The 20,609-nt window shown below is 37.3% G+C and overlaps 1 protein-coding gene across 6 annotated transcripts in view; it reads left to right on the top strand.

The window, feature by feature from the left end:
- The window catches only part of MON2 (MON2 regulator of endosome-to-Golgi trafficking), a 122,892-nt gene extending 103,314 nt beyond the window's left edge, over positions 1-19,578 (top strand). For 5 of the 6 annotated variants that reach the window (XR_014081904.1, XM_081588928.1, XM_081588931.1 and 2 more), the window contains one exon: positions 9,438-10,119. Coding sequence is in view for 5 of the 6 variants with exons in the window: in XM_081588928.1 (XP_081445054.1) it covers positions 9,438-9,601 (164 nt within the window). In the remaining variant the exon portion in view is untranslated. Of the gene's footprint in view, positions 1-9,437; positions 10,120-19,424 lie in introns of those variants that run through there. The other variant, XM_081588927.1, reaches the window with a different exon arrangement.
- The last annotated feature ends 1,031 nt before the right edge of the window (positions 19,579-20,609 follow it).

Here is a 20,609-nt window from a genome sequence, read left to right as displayed (position 1 = left end):
TTTGATATGGCTTCAGTCTTCTTAAATTTATTGAGACTTGTTTTGTGCCCCAACATGTTGTCTGTCTTTAGTAATGTTCCATGTGTACTAGAGAAGAATGTATATTCTGGTGCATTTGGATGGCATTTTCTATATATATCTATCAAATCCATCTGGTCTGATTCATTGAAGGCCTCTTATTTCCTTGTTGACTTTCTGTCTGAATGATCTACCTATTGCTGTAAGTAGGGTGTTAAAGTCACCCACTAGTATTGTGTTGCTGTCAGTTTCTCCTTTTAGATCTGTTAATAATTGCTTTATATATTTTGCTGCTTCTATGTTGTTGTTGTTCAGTTGATAAGTCATTTGTGACTCTTTTGCGACCTCATGGACTGTATAGCCCACCAGGCTCCTCTATCCATGGGATTCTCCAGGCAAGAATACTGGAGTGGGTTACCATGCCCTCCTCTAGGGGATCTTCCCGACCCAGAGATCGAACCTGTGTCTCCTGGCAGCCAGGTTCTTTACCACTAGCACCACCTGGGGTAGGTACATATATATTAGCAACTGTTATGTCTTCTTGATGAATTTTCCCCTTTATCATTATATAGTGTTCATCTTTGTCTCTTGTTACCTTTTTTTGGCTCAAAGTGTGTTTTGTCTGCTAAGAGTACATACATGTACTATCATGTGCTTGGAGTATCATCTTCCATCCCTTCACTTTGAGCCTGTGTTTGTCTTTAGAGCTGACATGAGTCTCCTGGAGGCAGCGTGTGCTTGGGTCTTGTTTTTTAATCCATCCAGCCACTTTGTGTCTTTCGATTGGTGAATTCAATCCATTTACATTTAGGGTGATTATTAATGGATGAGGACTGAGGACTGCCATTTTATCTTTTTCCTGGTTGGTCTATATCTACATTCTTTCTTTTTCTTTTTGTTTCCACCATTTTCATTTGTGGGTTTTGTGATATTTTTCTGTTTTCTCTTTTTTTATATTTTCTGTCTCTGCTCTAGATTTATATTTTGTGTTTACCTTGATGTTTCTTTGAAGTGTCTCACAGATGAAGTATTTATTTTTCTGCTGATAGCACATTTTATTTGCCTGTACAGGTTCTGTCCTTTTCCTGTTCCCTTTTGTGTTTTTTTGTTGTCTCAAATTATCCTTTTTTATGTTGTGATTTCATTACTAAATTAAAATAGTTGGTTTTTTTCACTGCTTATCCTCCTTTAACCTTTATGCTATAATTAAGTATTTAAAAGATTTTTATCTGTATTATCATTTTATTCAGTGTTTTGTGTACTTTTATCTTTTTGTTTCAAGCAGAAGAGCTCCTTTCCACATTTTTTATAAGGGAGGTCTTTTGCCTCAGTTCATTTGTCTGGGAAAGGCTTTATTTCTCTTTCATATCTGAAGGATAACTTTACTGGATAGAGTAGGCTTGGCTGGTAGTTTTTAATCTTTCAACATTTTGAGTATTCTCTCCTGGCCTATATAGATTTTCCGCTGAGAAATCTGATCATCTAATGGGTTACCTAATGGTAGAACCGTTCTTTTTCCCCTGGATGGCTTTAAAATTCTTTCTTTGTCATTGATCTTTTCTCAGTTTTAATATAATTTGTCTTGGAGAAGGTCTTTTTGCATTGAGGTAATTAGGTGTTCTCTTGGCTTAATGGACTTGTATATCCCGTTGCTTCCCCAGGTTTGGGAAGGTCTCAGCTATTGTTCCTTTAAATAAACTCTCTACTCCCTTCTTCCTTTCTTCTCCTGTGTGTGTGCTCAGTTGCCCAGTTGTGTCCAACTCTTTGACCCTATGGTTTGTAGCCTGCCAGGCTCTTCTGTCATTAACACTGAAGTGGGTTGCCATTTCCTCCTCCACGGGATCTTTCCAACCCAGGGGTTGAACCTGTGTCTCGTGCAGCCCCTGAACTGGGAGGTGGATTCTTTAACCACTGAGCCACCAGAGAAGAGAAGCCCTCCTTCTTCTCCTGGAATGCCCATTACTTTGTTGTTGCCTTTCCTAATAGAATTGGATAGTTCTTGTACAATTTCTTCATTAAAAAAAAAATCTTAGTTCTCTTTCTTCTCCTACCTATATCATTATAAAATTTCTATCTTTTTAAACATTTGTTTATTTATTTTTGGTTGCATTGGGTTTTTGTTGTGTGTGGACTTCTCTTTAGTCGGGGCATGAGGGCTCCACAGCATGTGGGATCCTAGTTCCCCAACCAGGGAGCAAACCTACATCCCCTGTATTGAAAGGTGGATTCCTAAACACTGGACCACCAGGGAAGACCCACAATTTCTATCTTTGAGCTAGCTAATTCTCTCTTTCATATGGTCTGTTCTTTTTCCCGTATGTTCTTATACATTCTTCATCTCTTTTATTGAGTTCTTCAGCTCCAGAGTTTGATTGTTTTTTAGAGTTCAGTCTCTTTGGTAACGTAGTCCTTCTGTTCATTAATTTTATTCCTAAGCTCATCGTACTACTTTTCTATCTGAGCTTTCTTGTAGCTTTCTAAATTTCTTTAGGTGGTGGTGGTGGGTGGTGGTGATTTAGTTGCTAAGTCATGTCTGACTCTTGCGACCCCACGGACTGTAGCCCACTAGCTCCCCTGTCAGCTATTTTAATTTTATCAATTAGATTGCAGCGTGGGTGATTTTAAGTTTGACTTCTGGAGAACCGTCATTTTCTTTTCTTACACCATGTTACTTTGATTTCTCATGATGCTTGATGAAAATTGTTCTTCTGATATATTTGAAGGAACAAACACATTTTTTCTTTGGTAAAGCTTCTTTTTTATTTGATTTTAACATTGTAACAGGTTAGTGATGAGAGGCCTTTCTTTTTTTTTTCAGTAGGTGGCACTATAGTACAATTTTTTGATTTATCTGTGATGCCTGTGGTTAGAGTGAGAATTGGCACTTTACACTGTCCACTGCTTCTGCCAGAGGTAGCATCTGGTGCCCTTGTCACTACTTTGCTTTGGGGGTTGCTGGTACCTTGTTGCTTCCAGTGTTGAGGCCTAGGTCACTGGTATGGCAGTGACTAGGTCACTGATATGTCCACCATGTCTGGGATCTCCTGGGTCCACTGCAGTGGGGAGAGAGGGTGGGTGCAGTGAGCAGCTGGGGTCTGATGCTGTTACCACATTCAGGGTTATCGGTTTCATGGACACTGCTGCTGTGGGCAGAGGGGCCAGAGTGACATGGGTCTCTGTGACTGTAGAGGTGATGTTGCTATTGTTGCCTGGTTCCCTGTAGCCTTAGTCACTGCTGTGGCTGAGAAGCCAGAGTCATTGTGTCACCTGCCCAGCTGCTCCTAGGTCTTCTTTGGGGTTCGCTGCTGTGGCTGGGGATCCAGTATTGCAGGTACCACTTCCACTGTTTCCCCAGCCCTGCCTCCTCTGTGTATTTCAGTCCATCCACTTTTTTTTTTTTGGTCATGCTGATTGTGGGATCTTAGTTCCCCAACAAGGATCAAAGCAAACCAGGCCCTTGGCAGTGAGAGTTTGGCATCCTGACTACTGGACTGCCAGAGAATTTTTAGTCCATCCAGTCTTATGTACAGTTGTACAGTTGTGTGGAATTCTCTGCAATCGTGATGTATTGGGCAGAGACACTTTTACTGAGTTAAGGATATTTTACTATTAATATTAATAGTTGTAGGTTAAAGGGAAGAGATGAAGTCCATGGGATTCTCCAGGCAAGAATGCTGGAGTGGGTTGCTGTGCCTTCCTCCAGGGTATCTTCCCAACCCAGAGCTCGAACCTGCATCTGTTATAACTCTTGTGTTGGCAGACAGGTTCTTTACCACTAGTGCCACCTGGGAGGCCCAAATTGGCCTAAATGGTGCTCAGGCAGTAAAGAATCCACCTACAAAGAGGAAGACCTGAGTTCAATCCCTGGGTTGGGAAGATCCCCGGAGGAGGGCATGGCAACCCACTCTAGTAGTCTTGCCTGGAGAATCCCCATGGACAGAGGAGCCTGATGGGCTATAGTCCATGGGGTCGCAAAGAGTTGGACACGACTAAGCACTCTAAGCAGCAGCTGTGTAGATAATTTATATTTTATATATTTTTAATGTAGAACATGACTGAGTCTTCTGGGTCATAGGAGGCTTCTATTCTGCATTTATACCCATTTATCATATAAATAGCTTTGAATCATTTTTATAGCCCTTTCTCATTTGTTTCCCCTTTTCTGTTACTCATTTCTATCCAACCCATTCTTTACATTAATGCCAAAAATGATTTTTCTAAAAGTGCTGCGTTGGTGATTCATTTTTCCATCCTTATAAAACAGAACAAGATAATCTTTTTCATTTACCATAACCTACCAAATACAAAGCGTCCTACTGTCTTAACTCTATTCTCTTCATGCTTTTATCTCCCACTGGACTTCATATATCCTACTCTCCCACCAAACTCACATTGTCAGTCTACCCAAGTACTCCCAGTCCTTTCCTCATTTCATTCTCCTGTCTGTGTCCACCCTGTTCAGCTATCACACCACTTTTAAGCCTTGTTTTTATTCCTTGAAGGTGAGTGATTTCTCCTTTTGGTGAAGTTGTAGTTGTCTTCTGTGTGCTTTTGTCCTGAAGCTCTCTGTCTGTATTACAGTTATATGTGTACATGACTCACTCCCCTTAAAGCATAAAGTTCTTGACAGGCTTTTTAATCATGTTTTATTCTATTCTGAAACACAACACCACTGAATTTTTTTTTGGACCAGCCACTGGTATTAAGAGTTTGTTACTGGTTCAGGACAAGATAAAGAGCTGGCATCAGAGTATAAGTCAATTGTGTCACTAAGCACACTGGTTTAGCTTACTCTTTTATACAATAAGATTTTGTTACAGAAGTCTGTTTATTTACATTCTGGTACAAGTAGATTGATGCTTTAAGCAGCATTACTTTTAAGACCCAAGAAGAATGTAGGTTCCTAATGAATCCCAGGATAATTTGTTCCTGTCAGTTGTTATATAATCAAATACATATTTTGCTGCTTTCAAAATTCACCGACTGTTACTTTGGCCTAGAAAGCATATTATACTAAATTTCAAGAAGCAGTAGACTTGTGTATATTCAGCCTCAAAAAGAAGGCATAGAATTTCTAAGAAAAATTCTTGAACAAATGTCCTTAATTTATCCTATCAAGTTCAAATTTGAATAATCTTAATAAGATGTTCTGGTTTATTTTTCAGAAACGGGAATCATGCATTGATTTCCTGGAGACCAGTAAAATCTTTGTTAGATCAAAAGATAGAATTTGATTTTTAGAAATATATTATACTTAAGAAGTAAACAGGAAATACTCTGTTTTTCATGTTATTGCTATACATATAGTAAGAATGGCAAATGTATTTTTTATGATCTTTAGATAGCTGTTAAGAATGTAACCAGAATTTGTATAAAGGAAGAAAAGGGAAGGAAAACTCAGTAACCTTCTTTTGAAAAGTCAGTGGGCCATGGGTAGGACAGTATATTAATGATAGATGATTTAACTAAATTAATGTTAAAATTGTTCAAGAAAGTTTGAATTATGCCTGTGGGTATATTAAGTGAAGATTTAAATTAAATAAATGATGATGGTATAGTCACATATTAACATGGTATGCTAAACTCCATTAAGAAATAGGAAAAAAGAAAACAACTTAGAGAAAGTCAGGCCTTCCCAGCAGAAATATGTTGGACTGGTGGTAGCCAGTAGAGCCAGTGTTCACCCAATATTTGTTTAGAACATTTGTTATTTGTTTTAGGGTTCTCTGGTGGGAGAGGTATTTTTTTGGACTTATTTATCATCTTACTCGATCTTTTAATTAAAAATTTGAAAAGATAGTAAGCATACACATGGTTCAAAAATTCAAAACTGTAGAAAGATGTACAGGTAACAGCAGTCTTTCCCCTGTTCTGTATCTGTATCCCTTGTTCTGTACCTGCCTAGCTCTTACCTTACCATAGTCAACCATTTTTATTCCATAAGTTTATTATGTAAATACAAATATATGTGTAGCTGGCTCTTGAACAGTGCAGGAATTAGGGGTGCTGACCTTCCAAGCAGTCAGAAATTCCTCTATAACTTAGATGGTTCTTCCATATCTGGGGTTCTGCATGCTTGGATTCAACCGACCAGGGATCATGTAGCACTGTAGTATTTATTGCGTACATGCGGATCCACACCATTCAGACCTGTGTTGTTCAAAAGTCAACTGTGCTCCAGTATGCCCCCAGTTTTTAACACAAATAAATATTCATAATAGTCCCATATCTTACCTACTGTTCTGAACATACTTCATTTTTTCCTCTTCCTAAAATATAATAAAGATTCTTCTGTATCAATATGTATCACTTTTTCATTGTTTTTGATAGTTAAGTCCAGAGTGCCCATGAAGATCTATGGTTAGTTTTTAAAACATATATTTTTTTTAATTTAGGAAATTTGAGTAGCTTCCCCTGAGTTTTATGATGTTATCTTAAATAATGTGTTTTTGCGTTTTCCTACAATAAACCAGGAATAAGTCTGGGCCAATCTAGATAGCTTTCAATCTATGCAATCTTTTTTCCCCCCTAATTCTTTTATCACAGTAAAATACATATTAAAAAACTCATCATTGTAACCGTTTTTTCAGTGGTATTAAATGCATTCACAATGTTGGTAACTATCACCTCTGTCCATGTATGTAACTCTTTTCATTTTGTAACTGAAACTCTATACTCGTTAAACAATAATCCCCATTCCCCACTTCTCCAAGCCTGTGGTAATCACCATTCTAATTTTTATCTCTGTAATCTTGACTACTCTTAACTACCTCATGTAAGTTGAAACATAACAGTGTTTGCCTTATTATTTCACTTAGCTAATGTTGTTAAGTTTTATCCATATTTTAGTATGTTGCAGAATTTCCTATTTTTGAGGCCAAATAATATTCCATTCTGTGTGTGTATGTATCTTTATACATTCATTCGTCTGTTGGACACTTGGGTTGCTTCCATGTGTTCCCTGTTGTGAATAATGCTGCTATGAACAAGTGCATACAGATACCTCTTTGAGATCCTGTTTTTAATTCTTTTGAGTATATAATTATATCCAGAAGTTTTCCAAAATTTCTGGATCATACTTTAAATTCTATTCTTTATTTTTTGAGGAACTACCATATTGTTCCCACAGAGGCTGTACTATTTTTATGTTACCACCAACAGTGAACCAGAGCTGTGTTTTCTCCACATCTTCACCTACGCTTATTTTCTGTTTGTTTTTTAATCATAGCCATTCTGTTAAGTGTGAGAGGGTACCTAACTGTAGTTTCCATTTGCGTTTTCCTAACAATTAATGATGTTGAGCATCTTTTCATGTGCTTTATCAGCCATTTGTATATCTTCTTTGGAGAAATGTCTTTTCAAGTCCTTTTCCCATTTGTGAACTATTTGTTGTTTTTGTTCCTGAAGCCTCTGTTTCTCTGTGATCAGAAGCAGCAATTAGAGCACAGATCCCTGATATTTGAAGGATAGGGTCCTTTTTTCCTACTCTGGCCTCCCACAAGCCGTCCAGAAGCTGTGCTAGGAACATGAGCACAGCTGCTTACCACATGGCTGGAAGTAGGGGATAGGTAGGCTGTTACTGTGCTAAAGGCTTAGATTGACAAAAATCAACCACAATGTACTGTCCAAGTCTTGGAAGCTGCAGGCCTTCAGTAGGCTCCAGAGTTTCAAAACTGTTGCCTCAGATTCTGCTGTTTCAGTTGTTTTCTAAGTGGGTAGACAGATTACTGGCCCTTACTACTTTGCCTTTTCCCAGAATTCTTTTTGTGCAATCTTTTGTTAAGTGATGAGTGGAAAGTTCTATAGACAACTACTGGAGCAAACTGTTTAAAACTACTTACGCCATTGGTTTTTAAAATGTTTCTTTGTTGTTGTGAAGCAGCAAAATTCTTTTTACAAATGAAATCTGGTATGGATTTCCAACATACAAAACTAATAAAAAGCAGAACAGCTCTGGCCTGACATTTGCTCCCTTACCTATGTCCATCAGTCCCACTCCCCTTTTCTTTTTCTTACCTCTGCTCTGAGGAAGCCTATTTAGGTAGAGAAGAGATTAAACATAGATTAGCATTTCCCAAGATAGGTACTAAGGAATGAATGTTAATGTTGAGGGATGTCAGTGGATACTGGATGGAAAAATTAATTTTGGAAACTCTGAATTGATAAAAGTTAAACCTGTTCTTTTACTATGAGTGTTTAATAAATTCATGTGAACTGTAAATCCCCAAAAGGGAAGATAATATGTACAACATTTGCCAGACTTAACTTGACCATCAATTTTTTTTTTGAAGAGGTAACTTGAAGAACACTAATTTGAGAATCTCATTCCTTTATTCTATAGTAAAGTTGAGACATGAGAAATTATATGACTTGTTCAGGGACACCCAGCACTACCTTATTTCAGAAAGGTTTTTAGATACTTAGTAGACACGCAGTAAATTGGAGTGAAAAACAAAACCAAAGCTCTTAAGAGTGCATAGTGTACTGTTGTTTTTTTTAATACTGTACTGCCTCCCAGATTTGAGACTTCTTCCACTAAGTGCCATATACATATACTGTCTAAGAAAAGTCTATCATCATTTTTTATTGTGTTCTCAACAATGTGCACAGTACTTACAGGAAAACAGAAATGTAATATGTGATCTCGGTGCATAAGGAAATCACCAAGTAATTGTGGTGTAACACTTTTGTCCATTCACAAATAGCATTTAACTGTACTAGTTGTTCATAATAGTGATGAGGAAGGCAGAAATGTCCCTCCCCACTATAGCTTAAATCTACTCATATACATTAAAGATTAGCGAACAGTGTAAGAGAAGAATGGATGTATGTGTAGTCATTTGAAGTTAACATTAACATTAAGGTCATTACTAGGAAAATAATTTTAAGATGTATATATTTTTTAGCATACAACTGCATAAAAAAATGAATATTTTTTTTGGCCATGCCACTTAGCCTGTGGGATCTTGGTTCCCCAACCAGGGATTGAACCCTGGCCTTTGGCAGTGAGAGCATAGAATCCTAACCACTGGGCCGCCAGGGAATTCCCCAAAATTGAATTGTTTTCTAATTGTTCTTGAAAAGTACACTTTCTTCTCTGGCTATTATACTGAAAATGACAAAAGTTTGAATTATTCTAAGTTGTTTCATTAGCTTCCAAGGCCTTCACAAATTGAAGTATCATTTAAATACTTGATCATATTTGGTGGTATTGATGAGTCTGCACACTGATCATATATTTTCCCCTTATTAAATATTGCAGGAAGTCTTCTAGAGTTTAAAGAAAGAAAAGGTACAAGCTTGCGGAATCTCCATATTTTAGAAAATTTCTTTTTGCATTGCATTTAAAGGATTGTGTTTTTATTAACTAGATAATCTGCTAATTCAGCCCCCTCTTTCCTTATACTTTTGCATTACAGTTGATGGAAATACCTGGGCACAAGTAATTGCCTTATACCCAACTCTAGTGGAATGCATCACCTGCTCATCTTCTGAGGTCTGTTCTGCCCTGAAAGAGGCACTAGTTCCTTTTAAGGATTTCATGCAACCACCAACATCCAAAGTTCAAAATGGAGAATCTTGAGCAACTACTCTATATTTACAGAAGAATGATACATGAAAAATCTTTGCTCCTCAGTGAATTTTCTGTGAGAAGGACGTTTCTTACTACAAATAATTCTTGGCAGCTGTTGTTGGCCTCCTTTAAATTGTACTTACCTGAGTTAAGTAATTTGTATTACAAGCTTACACGTCAACAAAGGCTCCTGAATGAGTAGCAGTGCAAGCCTTTAATAAACTGATGGGAGGAATGGTTAATTCTACAACGTACCTGCTACTGTATCTTCAACTGGTGATTTAAAAGTGAGCTTATGTACAGTTTGTGGTGTATGTGATAATGATGTACTTTTTGAAAAGAAAAGATACTTCATTTCATCAGATTTATTAGGCTGGTGTTTTTGCGCCCTTTTTCTAGTACAAAATTGTACTAAAATTTTATGCAAGATGGTACTGTAACATTCCATTTTGTCTATAACCAGCCTTTGTAAACAAAGGGAACTGATCAACTTGTGTGTATAATAAATGGTACAGTTCTGTATAAAATTGTTGCATTTATTATTTAAATTTTTAAAATATTGATAATGTTAAATGCTTGAAGTTGTATTTATTATTAATACAGAATTGTTTGCTTACATTTTTACTTATAATTTGCCTTCTTAAGTGGCAGATATGCTTACCATATGATTATGCGGTTAGCTTAATGCTTATTTTGAATGTATTTACTAGTGACTATTAAAAATCTGACCAGAAAGGTCATGAGAACACAGCAGCAGATAGTTTATGATTTTTGCTGATTCTGCAATTTTGAAGTATAGGTTATTATTAAAACTTAATATGTTGAGATGAATTGTAGCACTATAGCTCCATCATACCTCATTTCTTTAAATATCTTTCCCAGATTTCACTTAAGTCTGTCTCTTTTTATATTTACTGTCTGGATTTTAAAGACTTTTCATATTTTATATTTCTACTGACTTTTTTTCCCCCACTGACTAACAACATTGATCATTGTCTTTGAAATATGACCCAGCCAAGATGATTTTAGATTTCCTAAAATTTTGCTGTGAGGTTTTGTTCATTTGAGTATTTCATTTTGTAATATCTTCTCAAGAAGAAAATAATGCTGCTAATCCACAAATACAAACTATGTGTGTATTCCAAAACAATGAGAAGTGCATTTTTGGAGATAGAGTAGCATTTAGAAGTACAGTAAACTTTCTGTCATGGAGTAAAATGCTAATTTTGTTTCACTTTCCTATGTTAGTGAAGAAGAAAAGTGCTCTTGAATATACTAACTTAATTATTTCTTAAAAAACTGACCTAACTCACTGTATTTGTTTTCTTTAATGGATTATGGTATTATATTTTTCTTCTGAGTTAAATTTTCATAGTTATTTATGTGAAAATGCAAATATGTTTTAAAAATGATTATTCATAAATTATAATGGTCTTAGTATTATTTTAGTGTTCTCAAGAGCCTTTGAGTTTAATAGAATTTATAAATTTCAGTCTCTCGAATAATTATAAAACTACAATAAGGTATTAGAATTGAGTAATGAATTAGATACAGTTTTGAGGGTGTTGTAATTGTGTATTTAATTTGCACTATTATCTGTAAACATGTGATAAGGTCTTTTTTTCAAAGGGATGCTATTTTTACTTACACTAATTGATGAATTTCTATTTTATAATTCCACCTAAAGTTAAGGTAAAATATGGCATTTCCTAGATTCTATCTTCAGCATTTCCTTAAAGAAAGTTGTTAAAAAAAAAAAGTTCAATCTGTGTATTTTAGTTTATTTTCTGTATTTGGATGTTAAACTGGGAATCAGAAAAATCTGTATATTACTGCTAAAGTGTTGAAATAGAATAAGAGGGGTAGTTTTCCAATTCAGTAACACGTTAAAAATATTCCCATGAATTTACATGAAGTAAAACTATGTCTATTCTTGAGAAATAGCAGATCAATTGCAATCAAAATAATTATTTTCTAGTGAAAGTTAGATGTGAGTCAAGGGTATACAGCATATATTTATATAAACTGAGTAGTTTTAGCTAACATTGCATTAGTTTTCAATACTAGGACCATGCCCTACAGATAAAAACATATATATGTATGTATGGTATTTATACATACATACATACATTATATGAATATTAATACTATATAATACGATAATCATCCCAGTCTTAGTGATAAGCAAAGTGGGCTGCCCACTTGCTGGCATGATTTGACAGGTTTTTCCTCCCAGAGTATCTCTTGCCACTGCCAGGAATCATTACTAGCAGTTCATTCCCTTGAGTCAAGGCTGTATTTTCTCAAATATCCTGATTCCTGGAGAGGTTAACACATTTTCCTCTTCTTGGTCTGAATTGCTTTCTTTAGTTACTAGAAAAACTGAGCTGTGTGTGTGAATTTACTGGATGCTAGGAGATTCAAAAAGGAAACTCCCAAAGCTGAGATAATTTTATAGTACATTTGAGACTATAACTAGGCCTTGAAACAGTAGTAATAACGTCCTTTGGGATACATATTATAAATACAGTGAGTTTTAAGCCTCACGTAATCACTTTTTGTCACTGACAGTGCCTATCTTATATAGATTGCTGGACAACTGGCATATGCCAAGTGGATTAAATTCCTTTTCTGACTGTTTTCCATTAAAAAAGAAACAAACTAATTTTCAACTTGAATAACTTGGTTTCCTGTAATGCTACCACTGCCAAAAAGGAGCAGGTCATTTTGTTGTTTCTTATTGGGTATTTCTTTATAGAAACTAGTGTTAAAGTTTTGTTAGTTTTACTGTATACTTTTGTGAGTAACATTTATTTATTAGGTTGCTGGGTGCATGAAAGTCTGGCTTAGAACCACTTTTCAGTTGCTTTCATTTTAAATTTTATTATATTAACAGTGTCATTTCTTATCTGTTTTTCCCCTGTATGATTATTGATTCAACTTTTGCTGTATTCCTTAAATTTTTTGTAGTGCAGAAGGAAAAAATGGACAGTTTAGCATATATATTTTTATTCTGCTTAATAACATTCACTTAATTCTGTAATAGACCAGTAACTAGGTTGTCCCTTCCCAGTGTAACCTTGGAGTATTTTGTTCATTGTCACAGTTTAGTACCTCAAGTCCTAGGTAACCATTAGGCCAAAGAGTCAGTTAAGAAGCTGAGAATTAAACAACATAAATTATTGAAAATAACTCAAAAATATTAATGAGGTTATCATTATTATACTTGTGTTAGTGAATGACAGTGTAGTTATTATATAGTGACTAGTATATTCTTCTCAAATTTAGAATAATTCATATGAACAGTCAAATCCTCAACAGTCTGCTGGAGATAATGTGACATCTGGCTAGTTCAAGGCACAGCTTTTTCAGGAATCCACCTACCTGTGATGGCTATAGGAATTAAACGTGGAGATTTAGAAGCCTCTGGAATTAATCTATATCCAGGCTGAGAATATTGAGGATTACTTTTTTTTTTTAATGGAAAACTACCACTGATGTGGGCTTCCCAGGTGGTGCTAGTGGTAAAGAACCCACCTGCCAAAGCAGGAGACATAAGAAATGTGGGTTCGATCCCTGGGTCAGGAAGATCCCCTGGAGGGAGGGTAAGGCAGTCCACTCCAGTATTCTTGCCTGGAGAATCCCATGGACCAGAGGAGCCTGGTGGGCTACAGTCCATAGGGTCACAAAGAGTCGGACTCAACTGAAGTGACTTAACACACACACACCATAAATGTAGACAAAAATGGTCTCATGAAAGCATTGCCAGCAGCCTAGTATGTCCTTTGGATTTCTACTTACCACTTCTGGCCTTTAGCAGATATGACATCTTGTGTAAAGTACCACATTTTACTATTCATTATTAGAGTGAATTTAACTTTTTTTAACACTCATGATAAGAACCAGGAGTTCATACTGTATGGTGTGTTACAAATTTATGTCCTATGGGAAAGCAGTTTTTAATGCATTAAAATCACTTGAATTAATTTTTTTTGTAAATCTCTGGTAAGTAGAGTAGTGCTTTCAGTTTGAATGGAGGGTTTATATAGATTGGGAAAGTAAGTTATAATATCTACCTTATATAAAAACTATTTGAGGATTTAGATGAATATCAGTTTCTTATAAATCTAGTAATTTAGAATGCACTAGCAATATTGGCTCTCTTTAAAGAGGCATGTTGTGATACTTTTGTGAATATAAACACTCTTAGTACTCTTTAATTGTGAGGCAGCAAGGAGCTGAGCCTCTGCCTCTTATTAACTTCACGCCTTAACTGTTCAAAGCCTCTGTTTCCTTATCTCTAGAACAGAGATGATAATTAATGAATTACTTATTCTTTAGAGGCAACATGCATAGTTTGAATTTTGAGTTGATTTGTATTACTGTATTATTGAGACCTTTGTCTAAGTATCTTTCTCCTTTTTTTCTCCTTTCTTATAGTTTCCTCTTATTTTCCTTTTTCTCCTCTCATTTCTCTTTTAATCTCTGCCTCTTCTCTTCCAGCTTTTCCTCTAATTTCACCTATATGTGTTAAGAAGAAACAGAACTAGTAGGGTAGAAGACCTTCCAACTGCCTTTCTATCAGATGGGACTCTGGAAATACCTCTGGGCTTCCCCAGTGGCTCAGCGGTAAAGAATCTGCAATGTAGGAAACCCAGGTTCGATCCCTGGGTTGGAAAGATACCCTGGAAAAGGGAATGGCAACCCACTCCAGTATTCTTGCCTGGAGAATCGCCGTGGACAGAGGAACCTGGTGGGCTATGGTCCATGGGTTGCAAAGAGTCAGACACAACTCATGAGTCCACACACAGGCAGGCACTGCCAACTGCCTTTCTATTAGAAGGGACTCTGGAAATACCTTCTACTTTGGCCACTGTTGCTTTTTTGCAAAGGTGAAGTCCCCCCTGCCATTTTAAAATAGCTGAAGAAGAGGCTATAACTCCTGCTATCTTTCTGAATGCTAAGGATTCAGCAGCCAGAATGCTTACAAAATGAGATTGCTATAAATATGAATTCCGCAGCTAAACTTGCAACAATCATGTATTTTATGTAAATAGAGATTATACCACTTTTCTCAAAAGGAAGTCTTTAAAATCTGTTTTTGTTTTTTTGTCTTTTGCAGGGGAGGGCTTTTTGTTTGGGAGGCAGATACTTTGAACTATTTCATATTTATGTTATCTAAATATTTGTAGATTTATAGTATTTGCACAGTCCCTACTTTTAAGGAGGACTTGAGGCAGCATATTGCCCTTGGATTTCAGCTGTTTCTGTTTTTCTGTTGAAAGCGATATTCTTTGATAGAAGACCTGAAATGTTACAGTACTCATCTCTAAGTCTTTCTTGGCTGTAGTTGGTATCCATATGCTTGATGCTTATAGTGATTCAGAGGTCAGTTGAAACATTCTTAATTACACTGTGGAATTGATTCTAGCCCCTCAGGAAAAAGAATTATTGTACCCTTGAATTTTGAGACCATTTTCAGTTGCTGCAAATATGGTTATATTAAATTTAATTTTAAACATTCATTAAATAGTGCAACCAGAGAAGATCAGCTAAACCATGCCACTATTTGGGGAACTATTGCAATATAATATCAACTGCTCCTTTCTGTGAAGTTTAACTAGCTGGGAGAAAAATTCCAAAGCTATAATATTGCAATCTAGGAAAATAAAATATTGGACTTCAGACCCAATTGTGCAAATTGCATTTGCTTTCCAGCTTTTACTACCTCTGTGTCATAATTTTAACACATAACATACAACTCCTGTCTCTTAAGGCGGTTACCATATGGTGTTTATGTCAGACTGGATATATTTATCTAATTTTGTGAGATTCTTTTTTAGCTCCTGACACAGTTCTTGAAAGTAATACTGCTGTTGTTACACTTTCTCCTTGCAATTTTTATGTTATTGAGATATATCAGTTATGTATTATTATCATGAAAGTCTCTTGGCCTCAAACCCAAATTTTCTTTGTGGCCTAGGATAGATTTTTCACAAAAACTATATAGTTATAGCTGTGATTACATAGCTTCTTAATTTGCCTTACAGTTACCACTCAGCATGATTCTAGGTTTTTAATTATGTTCCACCAGTACTAGTTTTCTAGTATAAAAGTCATAACAAATTTGAGAGTTTACTTTCAGGTATGATAAATTATTCATGTTTTCCTTCATATACTTGGTTGCATCCTCCTCCCTACGAGGTTCAGCACTTCAGTGACCTCCCACTCCCACTTCATTGACTCTGTTTAAAAACCAAACATTTGTATCAACTTGGAAAAACTTTTCATAAAATACAATAATGGAGATGTGTTTTTGAGACCTTTTTTGAAACAATATCTGAAATGAAAAGGATATACATCTAGATATTATGAAACATCTCAGCAATTTAGAAAAAAAGAGTTACAACTTTGTGTTAAAATTTTAGGTCAAGTAGAAAACAATCCTCATCTTGGGTAGACTCCCTTAATTATCTTTTATGAGCACTCATTTATTTTTAATTTAGTGAGGCTAATTTTGAAACCGCCTACCTATAACAATGCCAGACCATCCCTCTACCTCTCAAAGACAAATACTTTTAATTTTTTTGAAAACCTGGCTTTATATAATAAATATATAATACTGAAAGATTCCTCTATAGTATTTATAGAAGTCAAGTGTAGTTATAAATTTTTCTTTTAATTTTAATCATTTATGGAGGACCTAGTATGTGTTAGTCAGGGCTTTGCCTATATTATTCTTTTTAATTCTCACAGCAGTTCCTGCAAGGAAGGTATAAATTATACTCATTTGACCAAGGAGGAAGTGAAGATTTAGAGGGTGAAGTGACTTAGAGTCACACAGCTGAAGTACATTTATTTCAAAAGCAGTTTTTTTTTTCTCCACACTGCTAGATTAACATTTTACAGAAAAGTTCTGCACCCCATTAAAATCCAAGCCTTACTGAAATAAATTGAAAATCCTTTTTAGATAATTACTATTTCTGTGGGTAGGCATTGGGACAAAAACACTTGAACATAACAGAGAACACCGAAATACTGTGAGGAGAAAAGATTTGTCTAATGACGGTGACCTCCAGAACTGCACTGGGTTTTTCTTTGGTCCAAGAGAGTTCAAAACATCTTATTGATTTATAGTTTAAGATGCTTTAACCAATAACAGTGGTTAAGAGCCAAGGTTCAGACTAGACTTGCTAGATTCAAATTCCAGCACTGTTACTTACTGGATGCGTGACCTTGGGTTAATTAACCTGTTTTGGTTTCCTCATCTGTAACATAGAGTCATAGTAGTGTTGAACTCATAGAGTTGTTTATTAGGATTTTAAAAAGGAGTGTTGTAAAGAACTGTCCTGAGTACATGGTAACTGGTGGATGTTAGCATGAAGACAAAACAGAAAACTTTTGGCACATGTCATTCAAGAAATGGGCAGAAACCTATACCGTCTCACAGAGGGGTCAGCTTTTTGCTTCACTGGACAACACAGCATATTAAGAATCTACTATGTGTATGTTCATAACTATGTCCTTGCTGAATGGACAAAAGTCTTTGGGAGGGTCTCAAAGGTGTTTATAGCTAGTTGAAGAAACTGCATACATGAAATAATGCTCAATACAAAACTATATATGTACTCGTGTTGTTAACATTAAGTGTTGGGCACTGGATTAGTGTCTGTCCTCATGGAGTTTACAGTTCTGCAGGGAATACAGACCTTTGACAAGTGTGCAGAATATTTTGAAAGACTAGTACAGATTAATTTGGGATCTCAAAATTAGGAAAATCAGCGTAGTCTTCTGTGGTTCAGGATATTATTGAAGTTAGTATTCAGAGGCAATGAAAAAGCTTAGTGGTAGAAACAGAACTTAAAATGGGCCTTGTTGGGTGGATAGGTTTTGGATGGGTCCAAAGGATGTTGGAGGGTATTCCAGGTAAAGACAAATAATGTGAGCAAGGCATATCTCTTGCTGCTGCTAAGTTGCTTCAGTCGTGTCCGACTCTTTGCGACCCCACAGACGGCAGCCCACCAGGCTCCTCCATCCCTGGGATTCTCCAGGCAAGAACACTGGAGTGGGTTGCCATTTGCTTCTCCAAAGCCTGAAAGTGAAAAGTGAAAGTGAAGTCGCTCAGTCGTGTCCGACTCTTAGCAACCCCATGGACTGCAGCCTACCAGGCTCCTCCGTCCATGGGATTTTCCAGGCAAGAGTACTGGAGTGGGGTGCCATTGCCTCTTGAGGTACCAGGAAACTGATAGAGTAGATTTCAACATGTTTTATAAAGCAAGGTTGACAGTAAGGGATTGAGGCCAACTCATGGAATTCCTTGAAAGCCAAGTAGAATAATTTAGATTTGAGGTGGCAGAAGTTTGGAGTGATTATTTTTAGTAGTAAATTATGAAACTAAAGATAAACGAGTTATAAGCAGGATAAAGTGGAAGGAATATAGAGTAGGGAAAGCTAAGACAGGAAGCTGTTGCCGTTTTTCTCCTATGAGGTCATGGTGAAGGCTTGTGAAGCTGAGCGTGCTCACATTTGGAAAGGATGATTAGATTCTGGATACTATGGGTGGAGGCAAAGAACTGGTAACAGCACATTGTGTCTGGATGATGAATACATGTGTGTCAACGCTGTCAAAAGGTTAATTGTGAAAAGGAATCTGATACAATTAGTGTAATGATTAAATTTATTTGGAAATCTTATGCTCTAATGTATCTGTATAGTAATGTAGTGCGCATGCTCAGTCATGTCTGACTGCGAGCCCATGGACTGTAAGCTGCCAGGCTTCTTTGTCCATGAGATTTTTCAGGCAAGAATACTGGAGTGGGTTGACATTTTCTCCTCCAGGGAATCTTCCTGACCCAGGGATCAAACCCATGTCTCCAGGGTTTCCTGCATTGGCAGGAAGATTCTTTTACCACTGATAATGTATATACTGTATACACTGTAGAGCAAATAACTATTTGAGGACCATTAGAATATCTGTACCACTATAACAAATGACATCGGCTGTGGTGGACGATAATGTGGTCCACTGTGCAATGAATCAGCAGTGGGGGATGCCAGCCCAAGCACTGCTTATGGGAACAAGGTGGTGTGAATTATAATGAAAAGTATTAGTGAGCTGATTTCCAGATGGTGCTAGTGGTAAAGAGTGTCTCCTGCACTTGCCAATGCAGGAGACATAAGAGACCCGGATTCGATCCCTGGGTCAGGAAGATCCCCTGGAGGAGGAAATGGCAAATCACTCCAGTGTTTTTGTCTGGAGAATCCCATGGACAGAGGAGCTTGGACCCCTTTGGGGTCGCAAAGAGTTGAACACGACTGAAGCGACTAAGCACATAGACTTTGGTAAGCATCACTGTGATGTCTAGTCAAATTTCTATTTGTCAGGTTGGGCACTTAATTGCAAGTATGTTCCATATATACAAAAAATGCACAAATATTGTTAATTGGAAGTAGTTGTGATTGCACCTCAAAGGCAAACTTCAGCATTTGCTTTAAAATGCATACAGTAAGCATGACACTGGGATTGGTCAGTTAGTGGGCATACCCAAGTGTATTTTAGGGAATTCCTTAGACGGGACTCCCTGCTTTCACTGTCAAGGGGCCGGGGTTTGATTCCTAGTCAGGGAAATAAGAAGGTATCACAAGTGCCACCTGGGGCCAAAAAAACCCCAATCAAACGAAGTGTATTTCTTAATTTGCATATCACAAACTTTATTTTGAAACATGTCAGGCAGGTTGCTTTTTAATTTGAAACTTGGTTCAATAAACTGTGTTCCAGGCTTCTCTGGTGGCTCAGCAGTAAAAAAAAAAAAAAATCTGCTTGTCAATGCAGGAGACAGGAGTTGGATCCCTGATCTGGGAAGACCCCACATGCCAGGGGCACAAGGAAGCCCGGAGGTGACAACTGCTCAGCCTGCGCTCTACAGGCAGGCAGCAGCAACCATTGAGCCCACCTGCGGAAATTGCTGAAGCCCATATGCCCTAGAGCCAGGACTCAGCTACAAGAGAAGCCACAAGGAGGCCAGGCATGGCAACTAGAGAGTAACCCCCGCCCCCTGCAACTAGAGAAAAGCTCGCGCAGCAAAAAAAGACGCAGCATAGTCAAATAAAAACTTTTAAAAAAGAAAGAAATTGTGTCCCATCACCAATACTAAATAGAATAGAAATGAAAAGCCAGTGTTATGTAATCTTTAACTTGCAAAGAGATTCTCTGGGTGAGAGGATGTTTGATCAAAGTTACACTGTGCTGCTTTAAAGGTAAAGAATACCTATTGTTCCCAAAAGCAGTTATACATGGATGTCCCTTGTGTGTGGTTTGGAGTCTGGACCTTAGCCCTCTGCCTTTCATGAAGGGTTCAGAGCCTCTGCGCAGAGGCAGTCTGGAGTCTGAACACACTCAGTTCCCCCATTCCTTATTTTTCTTATGTGGTCTGGATTTTCAGGAGGGTGATAACCAACAGTACTGCCAGATTTACGTAAAAATACAGGACACTAGCTATATTCCAAGTTCAAACGAACATTTTTAGTATAGGGTACATACATATACTAAAAAATTATTCGTTTATCGGAAACTCGAATTAGACGTTCTGTGAATCTTAATTGGCAGCTCCTGCTTACTTTTTCTTCACATCAATTTGTTTAACTTCACAGAAAAGTCTCAAAATGGAAGGCGAAAAGAAACTCGCCTGGCCCCAAAGCAGATGGAGCTCAGGGTAGTCGGCCTTTTCCCAAACTTGGCCTTTAAAAAAAACACACAAAAAAACCCACCCACAAGTCTCAGGAGCCTGCGCATTAAAGCGGGCAGTGCAGCAGCTTTCCCGCCGGTTTTCTGCGGAATGTGGCGCTGCGGCCGCGCCGCGGGGTGGAGCGCATGTTGTGGTGTCCTTGCCGGATGCGAAAGGAGGTGCCAGAAACTTTAAACCTCAGCCAGAGTACAACGTGTCCACTTAGACGGCGGTAAGTGCCGCCATTTTCTTTGCGGGCAAACACCGGGAGAGGTTTGCGGCTCCACTTTGCC

The sequence above is a fragment of the Giraffa tippelskirchi genome, chromosome 4 (assembly GCF_054371585.1).
Source record: "Giraffa tippelskirchi isolate mGirTip1 chromosome 4, T2T-mGirTip1v1.2.pri, whole genome shotgun sequence".
Lineage (NCBI taxonomy): Eukaryota > Metazoa > Chordata > Mammalia > Artiodactyla > Giraffidae > Giraffa > Giraffa tippelskirchi.
This window is presented reverse-complemented; position numbering and strand designations above follow the sequence as displayed.